General features: G+C 41.0%; 1 protein-coding gene across 1 annotated transcript in view; it reads left to right on the top strand.

Moving 5' to 3' along the window:
• LOC103111740 (vomeronasal type-2 receptor 1-like) overlaps nucleotides 1-17076 on the top strand; it is a 49357-nt gene that overhangs the window by 8980 nt on the left and 23301 nt on the right. Inside the window, exons 2-3 of the mRNA XM_060196948.1 lie at nucleotides 3064-3355; nucleotides 10737-11609. Coding sequence (XP_060052931.1) covers nucleotides 3064-3355; nucleotides 10737-11609 — 1165 coding nt within the window. The remainder of the gene's footprint in view (nucleotides 1-3063; nucleotides 3356-10736; nucleotides 11610-17076) is intronic.

Below are 17076 nucleotides of genomic sequence, written 5' to 3'. Positions count from 1 at the left end.
ATATCATGTCAAGAAAAACAGATTTGAATTTGCTAGTTTTTAATTGTAGTAAGAAAAATAATGATTGGATTATTTCCAGCTCTAACACACACACACAAATACACACTTTGCATGTGAAGAGAATTTCAGAAAATAATCCTTCATGATTCTGTTACCACAGCAAAGCAGCTGGTTTTATTACCTTATATTTTTCCTCAGCCCATTTATATGAATTCAGTCATAATTTTTGCATCTGTGGCTGTAGTGTGGACACAATTTTACTCTGTACATTTTACATTATGTAGCAACTATCTCTATGGTGCAGCACGATAATCATGACTGTAAATACATGCTGTAAATAATATAGTAATTTCTTTACAATTCAGCCTTATAAAATATTTTACTCTTGGATTATATATTTGATTTACTAATAGTTAAAGCTAAAATTTATGAAAGAAGAGTTTTCTGTTACTTAAAAATGTTAATAGAGTAGAGAAATATAGCAAAATAGGAGGAAGGTTTTTTCTTTCATATATATATATATATATATATATCTGGGATAGAAACAGAGTAAGAAGGAGGGAGGGAGGGAGGGAGGGAGAGAGAGAGAGAGAGAGAGAGAGAGAGAGAGAGAGAGATCAACAGCACTGTTACACCACTTGTGAAGCTTTTCCTTTCCCCCTGAAGATGGGGACCATGGGTTTGAATCTAGGTCCTTCTGAACTGTGATGTGTGCACTGAACCAGGTGTACCACCACCTGGGCTTTTGGTCTTTCTTTCTTTCTTTCTTTCTTTCTTTCTTTCTTTCTTTCTTCTTTCTTCCTTCCTTCCTTCCTTCCTTCCATCCTTCCTTCCTTCCTTCCTTCCTTTCTTCCTTCCTTCCTTTCTCTTTCCCTCCCCTTTTCTTTCTTTCTTTCATTCATTCTTCCTCTTTCCCTTTCCCTTTCATTCCTTCCTTTCTTTTTTTTTAAAAAAATATTTATTTACTTATTTTCCTTTTTTGTTGTTGACCTTGTTGTTTTTATCATTGTTGTGGTCATTATTATTGTTGTTACTGATGCTGTTGATGCTGGATAGGACAAAGAGAAATGGAGAAATGAGGGGAAGATGGAGATGGGAAGAGAAAGACAAACACCTGCAGACCTGCTTCATTGCTTGTGAAGCAACCCCCTGCAGGGGGGGAGCCTGGGGCTGAAACCGGGATCGTTACACTGATCCTCGAGTTTTGTGCCATGTGCACTTAACTTGCTGTGCTATAGCCCGACCCCCTCTTTCTTTCTTTATTCCTTCCTTTCTTTCTTTCTTCCTTCCTGCCTGGCTGCCCACCCTCCCTCCCTCCTTTCTTCCTTTCTTTCTTTCTTTTTCTTTCTCTCTTTCTTTCTCTCTCTTTCTTTCTTTCTTATTCTTGCTTGGTTGATCTAAATGATGAGAGAATTTAGAGACATTTTCTGGGGAAGAAAATATACATGTTTTCAGTAATTATCCTGTACTCATTAAGCATTTTTTTCTTGATGATCCTTGTCCATCCAGTGTTCATGTAATTTATGTGCAGTTTTAATTATTATATGGAAATAATTTTGTATATGACCTATTTAAATTAATATTAAACAGAATTTGCTGTGTACATTCTCTAAGCAGACTTTTTCGATAACGGGAAATATTACCCTCAAGCCAATGTACTGTAATTTATGACCCTGGAGCATGTAAGCCTTTTCTAGCTTATCAACACAATAGATAATGTTGTTGTGAAGTGTTTGGGGGGGGGCATAGCCTTTTTCTTTGGGAACAATAATTCTTCATATAAATTCCCAGGAGTAAAATAATTGATCCAAAGCAAATAAACATGTTGTAGCCTTTGAAATATATTGTTTTGGATCAACTTAAACAGACATTGCCACAGTGATTTCAAGATTGAATATTGATTGACATTGCCATCAGTTTAAATTCATAGACTACAGTGTTTTAGTATGTACTTGTCCTTAAAGCACCTACTGCTTCTTCTACCTCATCTTCTCTTCCCCATAGCCACCACTGCCCTGCACCGTGCCTGCTACTACTCTATACTCAAGACATGCTCATGTTTATGGAATGCTACCTGTCTTCTCTCTATCCACAATCAATACATAAATAAATTAAAACAAAATATATCTCAAAGAAGGAAAAGGAGAGGGACATATGGAGGTAGTAATGTTGTCATGAGTGACTTGGAAGGCCGAGAGCATTGGATAAGGGAGAAAAAGGGGGCAAGTTATGTATAAAAGTAGACAGATAGTTGTAGAGTTGATGGTTGGCCCATGTCTACAACCTCAGGGGAATTGTGGTGGCTTGCAATGGGGATACTGAAGATTCAGAACCCTGGTTGTGGGAATGGTGTGGATTTAAACCCCTGTTGACATGTAATTTTTTAAAATAAAAAAGTAAAATAAAAAGAAAAACAAAACAATTTAAAAACAAAATCTCTCTCAACATTATTAAATCTTGGCTGGATTATTATGTAACTGGAGCCGTAGTGTATATAAGCCTTACATTACTTTTATGTACTCCTACAATAAGCATTTTCATTATATTTATTGTTATAGTTGATATCTATAATACTGGGTTGTTGCAGAGGCCATTACTCATTTTTGCATAAAAATATAGCAAAATACATCATGACTTTTCTGACAACCCAATAAAGCAAGAGAAACTATGGAAAGATAGGCATGAGGAAATGAGTCACATAACACTAGGGAATTTCAAGTCTAGTGAAAATATCTTGAGTGTTATTGGGTTCTCTGAGTAGTGATAAGAATTGAGAATATACAAATATTTATGTGGAAAGAGATAGATGACACTTAGGGAGGCCATATCCTCTAAATGGCAAGAGAATACCTGGAAGCTTCCCATCTAAATCAATCTGCCATGAATGTGAGTCCTACTTGAACCCTCAGTCTCTAAGGTCCTTTGAGAAACATTAACATGCTCAGACAAGTGAAATGTCTGCTGATGCTTTGGAAAAACTCTTAGTACCAAACCCCACACTCCATCTCTCCTCCCAAGATCCACCCTCTGACAGAGGCCTTACAGAAATAATTTCCTTCTCAGGTTTAACTTTCGGGGTTTCCGCTGGATGAAAACCATGATCCACACACTCAAGGAGATTAACGAGAGGAAGGATATTTTGCCCAACGTCACTTTGGGCTACCAGATCTTTGACAACTGTTTCTCCGTCCCCAAGACAATGGAAGCAGCGCTGGTTTTCCTGACAGGGCAAGAAGAAAACAAGCCCCATTTCAGAAACAGCACGGGGGCGTATCTGGCAGGAGTTGTGGGAGCAGGAGGATCATCCCTGTCCATTGCTGCCTCGAGACTTCTAGGGTTGTATTATCTCCCTCAGGTATCTGAAAATATCATGCTGTATACTAACTGATTAAGAACCACAAGCCTATGGGCTTTGCAGCAAACAGTAAGGTGCTTGGGGAAGTGGGGGTCAACTGGAGAGGTGGACTGAGCTGGTGGCTGGGCTGCCTTGAATTTCTCAGGCCAGGCCACTCAGTGAGTAGGTGTGTGAGTGGATTCCTACCTAGTGGTGATTTCACACTCTTCCACCTCCCCTGGGATTCTGCTGTAATTGCTGGCTTCAGGCTGTGTTCAGGGGATTGGTGTGTTGACATCTCCCTAGGTGTGCTGTGCAGCTCTGTGTGAAGCACTGAGTGCTGTCTGAGACCATTTGGTGATGGGTTTTGATAGAGGTTGTATGGAGGCATTTTGATTCTTGCTGACATTTGTACTTATTATTCATTACCTTTTCTTTTTTCATCTTTTTTTAAATTGGGGGATTAATGCTTTACAGTTGACAGTAAAAACAATAGTTTGTTCATGCATAACATTTCCCAGTTTTCCACATAACAATACACCCCTCACTGGGTCCTCTGACATCATGTTTTAGGACCTGAGCCCTTACTCCCACCCACCCCAGAGCCTTTTGCTTTAGTGCAATATGCCAACTTCTTTACAAGTTCTGTTTAGTGTTTTCTTTTCTGATCTTGTTTTCAACTTTTGCCTGAGATTCAGATCATCCCATTTTCATCCTTCTGTTTCTGACTTATTTCACTTAACATGATTTCTTCAAGCTCCATCCAAGATGGGCTGAAAACAGTGAAATCACCATTATTAATACCCGAGTAGTATATACACATACACATACACATACACATACACATACACATACACATACATATACATATATAATCAATTGCTCAGCTACTTGCTCAGTTGTTGGGACACCTGAGTTGCTTCCAGGTTTTGGCTATTACAAATTGTGCTGCTATGAACATAGGTATACACAGATTTCTTTGGATGGGTGTGTTTGGCTCCTTAGGATATATCCCTAGAGGAAGAATTGCAGGGTCATATGGTAGGTCCACTTCTAGCCTTCTGAGAGTTCAATTAGACTAACTGACATTCCCACCAGCAGTGCAGGAGGGTTCCTTTGTCCCCACAACCTCTTCAACATTTGTTGCTGCAACCTTTTCTGATGTATGACATTCTCACAGGAGTGAAGTGGTATCTCATAGTTGTCTTTATTTGCATTTTCTCTGACAATCAGTGACTTGGACCACTTTTTTTTTTTTTTTTTTGCCTCCAGGGTTATTGCTGGGGCTCAGTGCCTGCACCATGAATCCACTGCTCCTGGAGGTAATTTTTCTCCCTTTTTTTGTCCTTGTTGTTGTAGCCTTGTTGTGGTTATTATTTGTTGTTGTTGATGTCCTTCGTTGTTGGATAGGACAGAGAGAAATGGAGAGAGGAGGGGATGGCAGAGAGGGGGAGAGAAAGACAGACACCTGCAGACCTGTTTCACTGCCTGTGAAGCGACTCCCCTGCAGGTGGGGAGCCAGGGGCTTGAACTGGGATCTCTATGCCGGTCCTTGCACTTGGTGCCACGTGCGCTTAACCTGCTGCACTACTGCCTGACTCCCAACTTAGACCACTTTTTCATATATTCTTTTGCCTTTTGGATCTCTTCTGTGGTGAATATTCTGTCCATGTGCTTTCCCCATTTCTGAATGGTCATGACCTTTTCTGTCCATACACTAACCTAATGGGCCTGGGATTTACACGAGTCAGTTAAAACCTGGGGTTCCTAACTTTTCAGGTTATTTTATTCTAACTACTTTTTATAAATTTATTTTATTGCCTAATGAAAGAAGGAGACCAGAGCACCACTCCATCATTTTCTCTGGTGCTGAGACTGAGCTCAGGGTCTTTTGCATGCAAGGCATACATTCCACTGCTGAGTCACCTCCCTGGGCCTATGCAGGGTGTTTGCAGTTCAATGATAGTGGCACATATCAACATGAGATTACAAAATACTGGGAAGAATGGATCACTATGACAACAGAAGTAAAACTCTGAAGTTCTTTTAAAAAATATTTGTTTACTAGTGAGAAAGACGCTGAGTGATAGAGTGTGGTAGAGAGAGAACCAGACATCACTCTTGCACATATTATGTTGGGGATTGAACCAGGGACTTCATGTCTCTGAGTTAACCATTGTGCCACTTCCTGGGCTGCTGTAAAATTGCTTATGATGTTATCCAGACCTGTTCATGTGGATGGTGATTATTTGTATGAGTGAAGTAATGGAAGAATTTGAAATAAATGTAAGAAGTACCATTTGCATGGATAGTTTTTTTAAATTATTTAAGAAAGGATTAATGAACAAAACCATAAGGTAGGAGGGTTACAACTCCACACAATTCCCACCACCCAATCTCCATAACCAACCCCCTCCCCTGATAGCTTTCCCATTCTCTATTCCTCTGGGAGCATGGACCCAGGGTCATTGAGGGTTGCAGAAGGTAGAAGGTCTGGCTTCTGTAATGGCTTCCCCACTGAACATGGACGTTGACTAGTTGGTCCATACTCCCAGTCTGCCTCTCTCTTTCCCTAGTAAGGTGTGTCTCTGGGGAAGCTGAGCTCCAGGACACATTGGTGGGGTCTTCAATCCAGGGAAGCCTGGCCAGCATTCTGGTGGCATCTGGAACCTGGTGATTGAAAAGAGTTAACATACGAAGCCAAACAAATTGTTGAACAATCATGGATCCCAAGGTTGGAATAGTGGAGAGGAAGTGTTAGGAGGGTACTCACTGCAAACTCTAGTGTACTTCTGCTTTCAGGTATATATTTTGCAGTAGTTTATGGATACATGTGAACATAAGCTCTCTCTCACAGAAACTGGTGTATATCTAGGTTATGGGACTTTGTTAGAAAGTGAACCACCTGAGATGAAATTAGAGTATACTATAAAAGGAAAGGTCTCACCCGAGTAATGAAGCTGAAGGGTTGTCATTCCACTCGTGAAGTCTCTGGACACAGTCTGAAGTGAAGCATGTTGAGGTGGCAATTGTTGCGTTGGTTAGGTTGTGATCGGCGGATTGTAAGTAGGGCACCAAAGTAAAAACCCTGTGGTGAGGGGTAGACATGCAGCTTCCTGGGCCAGTGGGGGGTGGGAGTGGGTGGGAGGGATGGGTCACAGTCTTTTGGTGGTGGGAATGGTGTTTATGTACACTCCTAGCAAAATGTAGACATATAAATCAGTAGTTGATTAATATGAGAGAGGGAAAATCAATTGTATGTCTCAAAGTTTTTCAAAACACAAACTGAATCTTTTTAATATATAGGCTGTGTATTTGATATGCGGACTCTCTCAAAAGCCTAGACCAAGTAGATTAGAAGCATCCAACAGCACAGCTATATACAAGATACTGGATACTGTACAGCAAACCCTAACAAAAGGACTTTTCAAAGTTAACCCAATTACCAAATAATGTGATGATAACATTAACTATCGATTGTCTTTTTGAACCCTAAGACAACAGGAACCTCACATCTCCACTATAGAGCCCCTACTTCCCCCAGTCCTGGAACCCTTGGATAGGGCCCACTTTCCCGTATGCGTCTCCCAATCCATACCAAATAATATTGCATCTGCATGGATAGTTTTATGAAGTTTCAAATACAAGTGCAGGAGTAGAGCTGGGTGTTAGCAGACCTAACATGTTGATTGCACATGTTACAAAATGCAGGGAGTAGGGCTCAAACCCCCAGCTCTCACCACAAGGGGGAATGCTTCTGTGAGCAGTCTGTCTCTTTTCCTCTTTATCATTTTTTTTGTTTGTTTTATTTAGTTCATTTGTTTCTCTATGAACCTCATATGGGTAAAATCATATGTTGTTTGTTTTTCCTCTTTCTGATTTATTTCACTAAGCACAATACTTTCTCCCTTTTTTTCCCTCTCTTTGCCTCTTTGCCTCCAGGGTTATCACTGGGATTCACTGGTCCTGGAGGCCATTTTTTCCATTTTACTGGATAGGACAGAGAGAAATTGAGAGAGGAGGGGAAGAAAGAGAGGAAGAGAGAGAAACACCAGCAGACCTGCTCCACCACTTGTGAAGCGACTCCCACTCCCCCCAAACCCTGCCCCCGCAGGTGGGGAGCTGGGGGCTCCACCTGGAATCCTTGTGCTTCATATTGTGTGTTTAACCTGTTGTGCTATGGCCTGGCCCACTCTTCTTTTTTGTCTACCCCTCCATGTCAATTTGTCTGTCTCTATCCAATAAATAGATTAAAAAATATATTTTTTAAAAGTGTAGGAGCGGCGGGGTCGGGGGTTGGGCAGCAGCACTGCAGTTTAAGTGCACATGGCACTAAGCACAAAGACCAGCTTAAGGATGTCGGTTAGAGCCTCCGGCTGCCCACTTGCAGGGGAGTCACTTCACAAGCTGTGAAGCAGGTCTGCAGGTGTCTGTCTTTCTTTCCCCCTCCCTGTCTTCCTATCTCTGTAGATTTCTCTCTGTCCTATCCAACAGCAACAACAACAGCAATGGCAACAATAATAATAACAACAGAGGCAACAAAATGGGAAAAATGGCCTCCAAGAGCAGCCAATTTGTAGTGGATTTGTGCAGGCACCAAGCCTCAGCAATAACTGGAGAAAAAAAAATGCTGGAGCAACAGGGAAATACTTAGACATAAAATGAAGGAGAAGGGCTGGTATATCACAGATAGTGCTGAGACTGGACTCCAGCTTCTGCTCAGGGCCCACTTTTATCTAGGCACCTGCTAGAAACTTCTCGATAGTTTTCCTCATTTAAGCCCTTGCAGAAGTTTACAAGGAAGGTAAAAGAACTCTTCCATGGGACACTTTCATATCTGTCATCTCTTTTAATGAACATCCTTACAGTATGGATACCATTACCCTGATTTCACTGAATGGAAAACTGAAGTTCAAGAAAGCTTAAGTAATTTATTCAGACTCTTGAACAGACAAATGATCTAGCCTGAACTGGAAACCACATGTTTCTGCTTCCTAAAGGAGATCCTCTTTTATATATGTTAATGTGAAGTTTCTCTTTGTGAGTTTCCAGAGAGGAGTCTAAACTCCTGTCCTTGGAGTCGGACTAGGACACAGGGCAGAAAATCAAAGTATTATGTCCTTTATGAGAGCAGTAGCAAAAATAAAGTCATTGTACTATAACATAGGGGATACTGTGAACAATGATCTAATAAAAGCATGGCTTGGGGCCTGGGGAGACAGCTTAATGTTTATACAAAAAGGTTTTCATGTCTGAGGCGCTGCGGTCCCAGGTTTAAACTTTAGTACTGCCACCAGCCAGAGCTGAACAGTGTTCTGGGTTCTTTCTCTCTCATTCATTAAAATAAAATAAATTGGGAGTAGCGCAGTGGGTTAAGTGCATGTGGTGCGAAGTGCAACGACCAGCGTGAGGATCCTGGTTCGAGCCCCTGGCTCCCCACCTGCAGGGGAGTGGCTTCACAGGCAGTGAAGCAGGTCTGCAGGTGTCTATCTTTCTCTCCCCCTCTCTGTCTTCCCCATCTCTCTCCATTTCTCTCTGTTCTACCCAACAACAATGACATCAATAATAACTACAACAATAAAAAAACAAGGGCAACAAAAGGGAAAATAAATAAATAAAAGAATAATTAAATTAAAATAAAATAAATTATATATATGTAAAGTATGGCTTAGGAATTGGATGGTTAGGGAAGAAATTGATAAACATCCCTGTAGGTAAAGTCACTGAGGCTGAGGATGAGAAATGCATGTAAGACTGTCAGGAATCCAGGGTACTGAAACCTTAAGCTTATTTGTTTTATTGTTTGTTTAGAGAGAGGAGGGGAAAAGAAGACTAGAGCATTGCTCAGCTCTGGTATATGCTGGTACCAGAGACTGATCAGTGGCCTCTGGAATATCTATTACACGTGTAAGCTCATGCTCTACCAAACTGAGCTGTCTCCCTGAGGGAAAAGGGACAGAGCAGCACTCTGGCACATGCTGTGCCAGGGATCAAACCTAGGACTTCACTCTTGGAATTCTACAGCTTAACTATAACACTGCCTTCTGGGCTGCCAGTTATTTTGCGTGCGCACCTAAGTGTGTGTGTGTGTGTGTGTGTGTGTGTGTGTGTGACAGAGACAGAGACTAAATCACTTTTCCACCATTAAAGTAGTCCCATTTTTTATTTTGTTTTTGTTGTTGCTCTTTTATGTACTGCTGGGGACTGAGCTTTGGACTCCACACATTTAAAGCATAGGCTCCATCTCCAAGTCACCTCCTCAGCCCTGGGAAATACATTCTTAAGTTTTCACTAATGGAAAAGGCACACAAGTAGTCTTGGTGAAATGAGAAGGAGGGGGAGGGAAGGAGAAGTAGAAGAAGAAAAGAAAAACTACTGTTATGTCTTCATTTAGACACATGCCTATAAGAGGAGAGCGTTTAGCAACTTAGTGTGACTTAGATCCGAGTCTGAAGTGGGCAGAGAATCTGACCACCATTCTTAGTCCCAGCTCTTGAATGATACTTGTGTCATGACAGAGAGGAAGAAGAAAGTGGGAAAGTGGTGGCTCTAAGGGGGGCTGAGTAGAAGGAGGTAAGATGAGAGGGGATGGCAGGGGAGAGGGATAAATGGAAAGAGGAAGCGAAAGAGAAAGAGAAAAAGAAAGGGATAGAAACATACACAGAAAAAAGACAGAGAAACTTGAGAGACCAACTAAATAGATGGTGAGTCCACTGACTCCCTCCCTAGTACGTACAGGTGAGGAGTCAGATGGAGGGAAGAGATAGGGGGTGCGGTTCACACACCTGTTTCAGGAGAATGGCTTCTATTTGTGCGGTCATCCTATCTGTGATGTGTGCGACACTGATTGCCATCATCTTAATAACAAGCTCCTTCAGTTGCCTTTGAGTGCATGGGGGAAGGGTGTTGAAAGGGGCCTCAGATGCCCCTCTAATAATCCCTAAAGTGAGGAGTCAGAAGAGGGGGAGGAATCTTTGTGGAAAGATGTGAGAATAAAGTTAGAACTGTTACATTTCCAGGACAAGTGGTGGCACATCCTGTAGAGCACACAGAATACCGTGCATAGGGAGCTGAGTTTAAGCCCCCAGTCCGCATCTGGGCAGGAGTTGGGGGAAGCTTCACAAGTAGTGAGACAGTGGTGCAGGTCTCTCTCATTCTCCCTCGCTCCCTCCTCCCCCCATCCCTCACAATTCCTCTCTGGCCTATGGGGAAACAGTGGCTGCCAGGAGTGGTGGATTCATTGTGCAGGAACCAAATGCCAGTGATAGCCCTGGTAGCAATTAAAAATTAATTAAAAAAAGAATTTTTACACCCCCCATGTCCAATAAAAATATCCAGGGGTTTTATAATGTGAGGTTTGGCTGTAGCTTTCTAATAATTGCATGCATCTTCTCAATTGCAGGTGGGTTATGCCTCTACCTGCTTCTTTCTTAGTGACAAATACAAATTTCCTTCTTATATCCGAGTAGTGCCCAGTGATGAAGGCCAGTCAGTGGCCATGGCAGAACTGATCACCCACTTTGGTTGGGTGTGGATAGGCACTGTGGCCAGTGATGATGATTATGGAAAGTATGGGGTAAAGATGTTTAAGCAACATCTGGAAAGTTACAAATATTGCATTGCATTCTCTGAAGTCATTCCCAAAATCTATTCCAAGGAGAAAATCCAGAAAGTGATTGACACTATAGAGAAATCCACAGCTCGAGTCATTGTGCTCTATGCCTCTGATCTTGACCTTGGGCCCTTGGTGATGGCAATAGTTCACCACAATATCACGGGCAGGACATGGATTGCCAGCGAGGCCTGGATCACCTCAGCTGCCTTGGCAAAGCCTGAATACTTCCCATATTTTGGTGGCACTATTGGATTTGCAGTGTCAAGAGCTGATATCCCAGGACTGAAAGAATTTCTTTCTGACATTCATCCTGACAAGGACCCAACTGACGTCCTGACCATTGAATTCTGGCAAACTGCTTTTAACTGCACTTGGCCCAACAGCAGTGTGCCCTACAATACTGACCACAGAGTGGATGTGATTGGGCAAGGGGACAGATTGCAGGCCATGTCTGATGAATTCTGTACAGGGCAGGAGAAGCTGGAAGAGCTTCAGAATACCTACCTGGACGTGTCTCAGCTGAGAATCACAAACAACGTGAGACAGGCCGTGTATGCTCTGGCTTATGCCTTGGATCGTCTGAGCAGATGTGAGGAAGGGCATGGGCCGTATATCCCAGGCAACACCTGTGCATATATACCTGACTTTGAACCTTGGCAGGTAAGTGCTGATATTTGTGAATTTGTTTTACTTGATGTCAGAGTATGACAGAGTTTGAAATACAAAAAGAATGCCTGCTTTGACCACCATTGATTCACTTTTGTACTAGCAGAGACACTTTTATAACATGCCAATCTAGGAGAATGGCAGTCCCCATTCTTCCTCCACATATTTATATTTTTTTCCTTTTTACTGGGGGGGTGGTGGTTAATGGTATATTCACTGGTACCTGGATACACTTTCATTATGCACCAGGACCCCACAGTTTTCTTCATCCCCTCCCTCCCTGTCTTTCCAGTGTTCTTTACTTTGATGCAGTACATCATGCCTAGTCTATGTTTCATTTTGTGTTCTCCTTCCACTGTCCCTACTTTAAGTCCTATTTTTTTGAGGCCCTGGGGAATAGACTTCAAGTTTCACACAATTAATATATCTGTGTGTGTCTTTCTAGGCTCTGTTTTCTCCCCTCTTTTTAAAAAATTTGTGATAAGTAGTTGGTTGCATTATTGTAAGATTACTGTGTATACTTCCACATCACACCCACCACCACAGTTCTGTATCCCCACCTACTACCTCCCAAAGATAACCACCATACTTATCACAAGTCTTATAGTTTGCTTGTTTCTGTTTTTCTTTCAAGTTCATGTGTATTAGATCTCTAGATTCCAAATGTGAGACAATCCAGTGATTGTCTTTCATCTCTTTACTTATTTCATTAAGCACAGTCACTTCCAGTTATATTAATTTTGCCCCAAAGGACACAATATCATCTTTTTTGATTGCAGAGTAGTATTCCATGGGCTACATATCCCATAACTTCTTTAGCCAGTCATTGGACAATGTGCATTTAGGCTGCTTCCATTCTTTGGCTTTTGTGAATAATGTAGCTATGAACATAGGGGTGCATATGTCTATTCTAATTAGTACTTTTGTGACCACTGGACCCATTTTTTTCCTTTATTAGGGGGTTACTGTTTTGCATTTGACAGTAAATACAGTAGTATGTATATGCATCACATTTCTAAATTTTCCACATAACGATACAACCCCTATTAGGTCCTCTGTAATCCTTTTCTGGGCACTGGCCCCATTTTTGTTGTTGTTGTCATTAGGGTTATTACTGGGTTAGTTCAGTTATGAGGATTCCACAGCTCTCAGTGACCATTCATTTTATAAATTTGTATTTCCTTTTCTTCTTCTTTTTATTTGACAGGTAAGAGAAAAAGAGGGAGATGCAGAAAGGAGAGATGTCCTGTAGCACTACTTCACTGCTCAGGAAGCTTTTTTGGAGGTTGGGCGCTAGGTACTTGATCCCAGCTCTTCCTGCTTGGTAACCTGTGTACCACCACACAGTCCCTGACTCCAATTTCTGCCACATATGTATTTTTATTTTTATTTATTGTTAGTAGTTTGTTAGAAATTGGAAGATTACAATGTATAGTTCCACACCACACCCACTACCAAAGTTCTGTATTCCCCACCCTCCCACCTCCCAAAGATAACCACCGAAGATTTATTATAAGTTTTACAGTTTGCTTGCATGTTTTGTTTTGTTTTTGGCAAGTTCATGTAAATCAGATCTCTAGATTCCACATATGAGTGAAACTATCTGGTAGTTCTCTTTCTTTTCTTTACTTATTTCACTAAGAATAATCACCTCCAATTCTATCCATTTTATCTGAATGGACACAATATCATAATTTTTGATTGCAGAGTAGTATTGAATGGAGTATATATCCCATAACTTCTTTAGCCAGTCATCTGTTGATGGACATCTAGGCTGCTTCCACTCTTTGGCTATTATGAATAATGTAGCTATGAACATAGTGATTCTGCCACATATTTTTGAAGGAATGTGCGAGGTAGAGATAGGTATAAAGGGAATAGTGGAATCCTAGCACTGCTCCCCTTACTTTTGGAGTTCTTCTGGATCTTTAAATCATGCTCCCACAATTAACTGTGCTCCTACATTAACTGTACTCCCACAGTGTGCCACAGCTCAAACCACAATGCATGCAAGAAGGGCACACACTCTAATGGGTCCACTGAATTATTTCCTGGCTCAAGCTCCCATTTGTTAATAGAGTTATTACTGTTTGTTGTATAGAATCCTCCACACCCAGAAAATGGTGCCTGAAGCAATATAGGTTTTTCTTTTCCTTCACATAAATGAAGTTTGGAAATGCATATTATTCTGGGAGTGAAGGACTGGCTTAAGGACCTACTTTCTCTGTACCTCGTTCTTCATGTGTGTTCATCTTTTAATCTCAATAAATGATGGAGCTCAAATCATCATGCATGCTTAGCTAACAGGAAAGGAAAAACCAGAGATGTGACTATCCCTTCATTTAAGAATGTTTCCTGGAAATGACAGAATTCTACTTACACCAGAATTGAGTAAAAAGTTCAAATCTGGCTGCAAGGGTGTTGGTCATCATTTCTCCTTTGGCTAATTCTGCTTCTGTTTCTATCCGTGTCATTGTGCCTGGTTCCCCTGCATTGCTTAGCTGTTGTCTATTTACGTAGTCATTGTTTTGTTTGAGACCCACCCTGCCTGCAGGGCATTGGTTTAATCCCCATTGGTTCAGTCTCCACTGATTTAATCCTCACTGGTTCAAGCTCTTTTTTCACTACGCCCCCTTATCCTACATACTTCCTTTTCCACCCTACCACTTCCTTCCTGGAAAGTATAAATGCAGATTCTTTTCTCAACAAACACTGGATTGCGTTCCCACTCAGCCATGAGTTCCTGGTCATCTTTTCGTGATCATCCCGCCCACGAAGCTAGCCCGGCACTGGCTAAAGGGTTGCCAATTTTGTTCACTCTTTCAAAGAACCAACATTTACTTTCATTGATCTTTTGTATGGTTTTCTTACTTTCAATGTTATTTATTTCTGCCCTAACTTTAGTGATTTCTGTCCTTCTGGTTACTTTAGGGTTCCTTTGTTCTTCTTCTTCTAGGTCTTTAAGGTGTTCAATCAGGTTGTTTATTTGTGCTTTTTCTTGTTTCCTTATGTGTGCTTGTATGTCTATGAACTTCCATCTCAGTACTGCCTTAGCTATGTCCCAAATATTTTGATAGCTTGTGTCTTCATTTTCATTGAACTCTCGAAATATTTTGATTTCTTCCTTGATTTCCTCTTTGACCCAGTAGTTGTTAAGTAGTATACTGTTGAGCTTCCATATTTTGGGACTATTACTAATCTTTTTTTCATTGTTAAGTGTTAATTTAATTTCACTGTGGTCTGAGAAGATGGTTGGGGTGATTTCAATGCTCTTGAATTTGCTGATGCTTTGTTGCCTAACATATGGTCTATCCTTGAGAATGACCCATGTGGTCTTGAGTAAAATGTGTATTCCAGTTTCTTGGGATGAATGACTCTGAAAATGTCCAATCGTTCTAGTTTATCTATCTCTTCATTTATGTCTTTATTGATTTTCTGCCTGGATGATCTGTCAAGTTGAGAGAGTGGGGGTGTTTAAGTCCCCTACTATGACTGTGTTTCTGTTAATATATTGCTGTGGCCCTTTCAGTAGATGTTTGATGTATTTAGATGGCTTCTCATTGGGTGCATAGGTGTTAATAATTGTTAAGTCCTCTTGATTGACTGATGCTCTGAGCATTAAGTAGTGTCCATTCCTATCTTTTTTAATCTTACCTATTTTAAAGTCTATCGTGTCAGATATGAGAATAGCTGTTCCTGCCCTTTTTTGTGGGCCATGGGCTTGCATGATAGTTTTCCATCCTTTCACTTTGAGTCTGTGTTTGTCTTGTTGAGTTAGATGGGTTTCCTGTAGACAGCATATTGTTGGGTTGTGTTTTCTGATCCATCTTCCTACTCTGTGCCTTTTAATAGGTGAATTCAGGCCATTGACATTTACTGATATCAAAGATTAAAGATATTTTATTGCCATTCTTGTAGATTTTTAGAGTGTTCTGATATATGGCGTATTTATGGTGGTCTGACTTTTTATAGGAGACCTTTCAGAACTTCTTTCAGGGCAGGCTTGGTGATAGTTTATTCTTTCAGCTATTGCTTGTCTGAGAAGATTTTTATGCCTCCATCTATTCTGAATGACAGTCTAGCAGGATATAGTAGTCTTGGTTGAAATCCTTTCTCATTGAGCACTTGATAGGTATCTTGCCATTCTCTTCTGGCCTGTAGTGTTTGTGTGGAGAAGCCTGCTGCTAATCTTATGGTTTTTCCTCTGTAGGTGACTCTTTGTTTTTCTCTTGCAGCCTTCAGGATCCTTTCTTTATCCTTACTCCTTTCCATTCTAAGTATGATGTGTTTTGGTGTCTTTAAGTCTGGGTTAATTCTGTTTGGGACCCTCTGGGCTTCTTGAATTTTTATGTCTTTGATGTTGTCTAGACTAGAGAAGTTCTCAGCTATTATGTTCTGGAAAATGCTTTCTTCCTCTGGTAAGCCAATAATGCGTATATTATTTATTTTGAAGTCATCCCACTTTTTTTTTCAGTTGTCTCTAATTCATCCTCGATCTTGCTAATTCTGTCTTCAGCCTCGGTTATTCTATTCTCTCTCCCCTCTACTATTTTCTGGAGTTCATCTATTTTGTTACCCTGTTCTGTTACTGTTTTAGCTTGTTCAGCTGGTTGTGTTCTTAGCTCAGCTATTTCAACTTTCAGCTCTCTATTAACCTTGAGATAATTAATGTTTTCTTCCAGAGTCTCATTTGTTGTTTCTGCATTTATGAGACAATTCTTTCAAACTCTTTACTCACACCTGTGATTATTTCCTTAACTAGTGTTCAGATGTTGACCTCATTATTTTGTGCTTCACCCTTTGGGGGGCTTTTATCTGGACTCTTGTCCTGGTTCATTTCTCCAATATTTCTTCTTGTTGGTTTAATCATTCTATAGAGCATGTTATGAGGTCCCTCTCTCACTACTTTTCAAATTAGTAATCACTCTTGCTTGGAATTACTTGTGTCTAAGTAAGGTAATTAAATGGTTCACGGCTGTGGAAATTGACAGTTGTTTCAATATTATTTTAATCCCTGAGTTGGAACACAGTGTTTAAAAATCTCTTTTGTTCTTTTTCTTCCCTGTAGGCTATGGAAGCCTGAGGGTTTTTAGACTATAAGTAGGCTTCTTAGCTTAATCCTTCACTCCTGATGAAGAGATAAAGAAGGGTGGGGGAGAGGTAATCCAGTGCTTATGCAAAGAGACTCTCACAGCCCCACAGCTAGGCCACTGAGGTATAGATCTTCTCTTGAGTTTCCAGGTTAGTTTTCTGTCCCCTGTTGTCAGCACAGGGCCTCCCCCCCACTCTAGCAGTCTCACATTTGGTGAGTCTTAAGGGAGTCCTCTCCTCCTGTCTGCTGTCTTATTGTTGATGAAACAGACTGGAGGTGGTATCTCAACTGGTAAACTGCTGGTCTGTTACCAGCTACTTAATCTCTTCCTAGGCTCCTCTCTGTCCATGAGCCACATGTATTTACATT

The sequence above is a fragment of the Erinaceus europaeus genome, chromosome 9, assembly GCF_950295315.1.
Source record: "Erinaceus europaeus chromosome 9, mEriEur2.1, whole genome shotgun sequence".
Classification (NCBI taxonomy): Eukaryota; Metazoa; Chordata; class Mammalia; order Eulipotyphla; family Erinaceidae; genus Erinaceus; species Erinaceus europaeus.
This window is presented reverse-complemented; position numbering and strand designations above follow the sequence as displayed.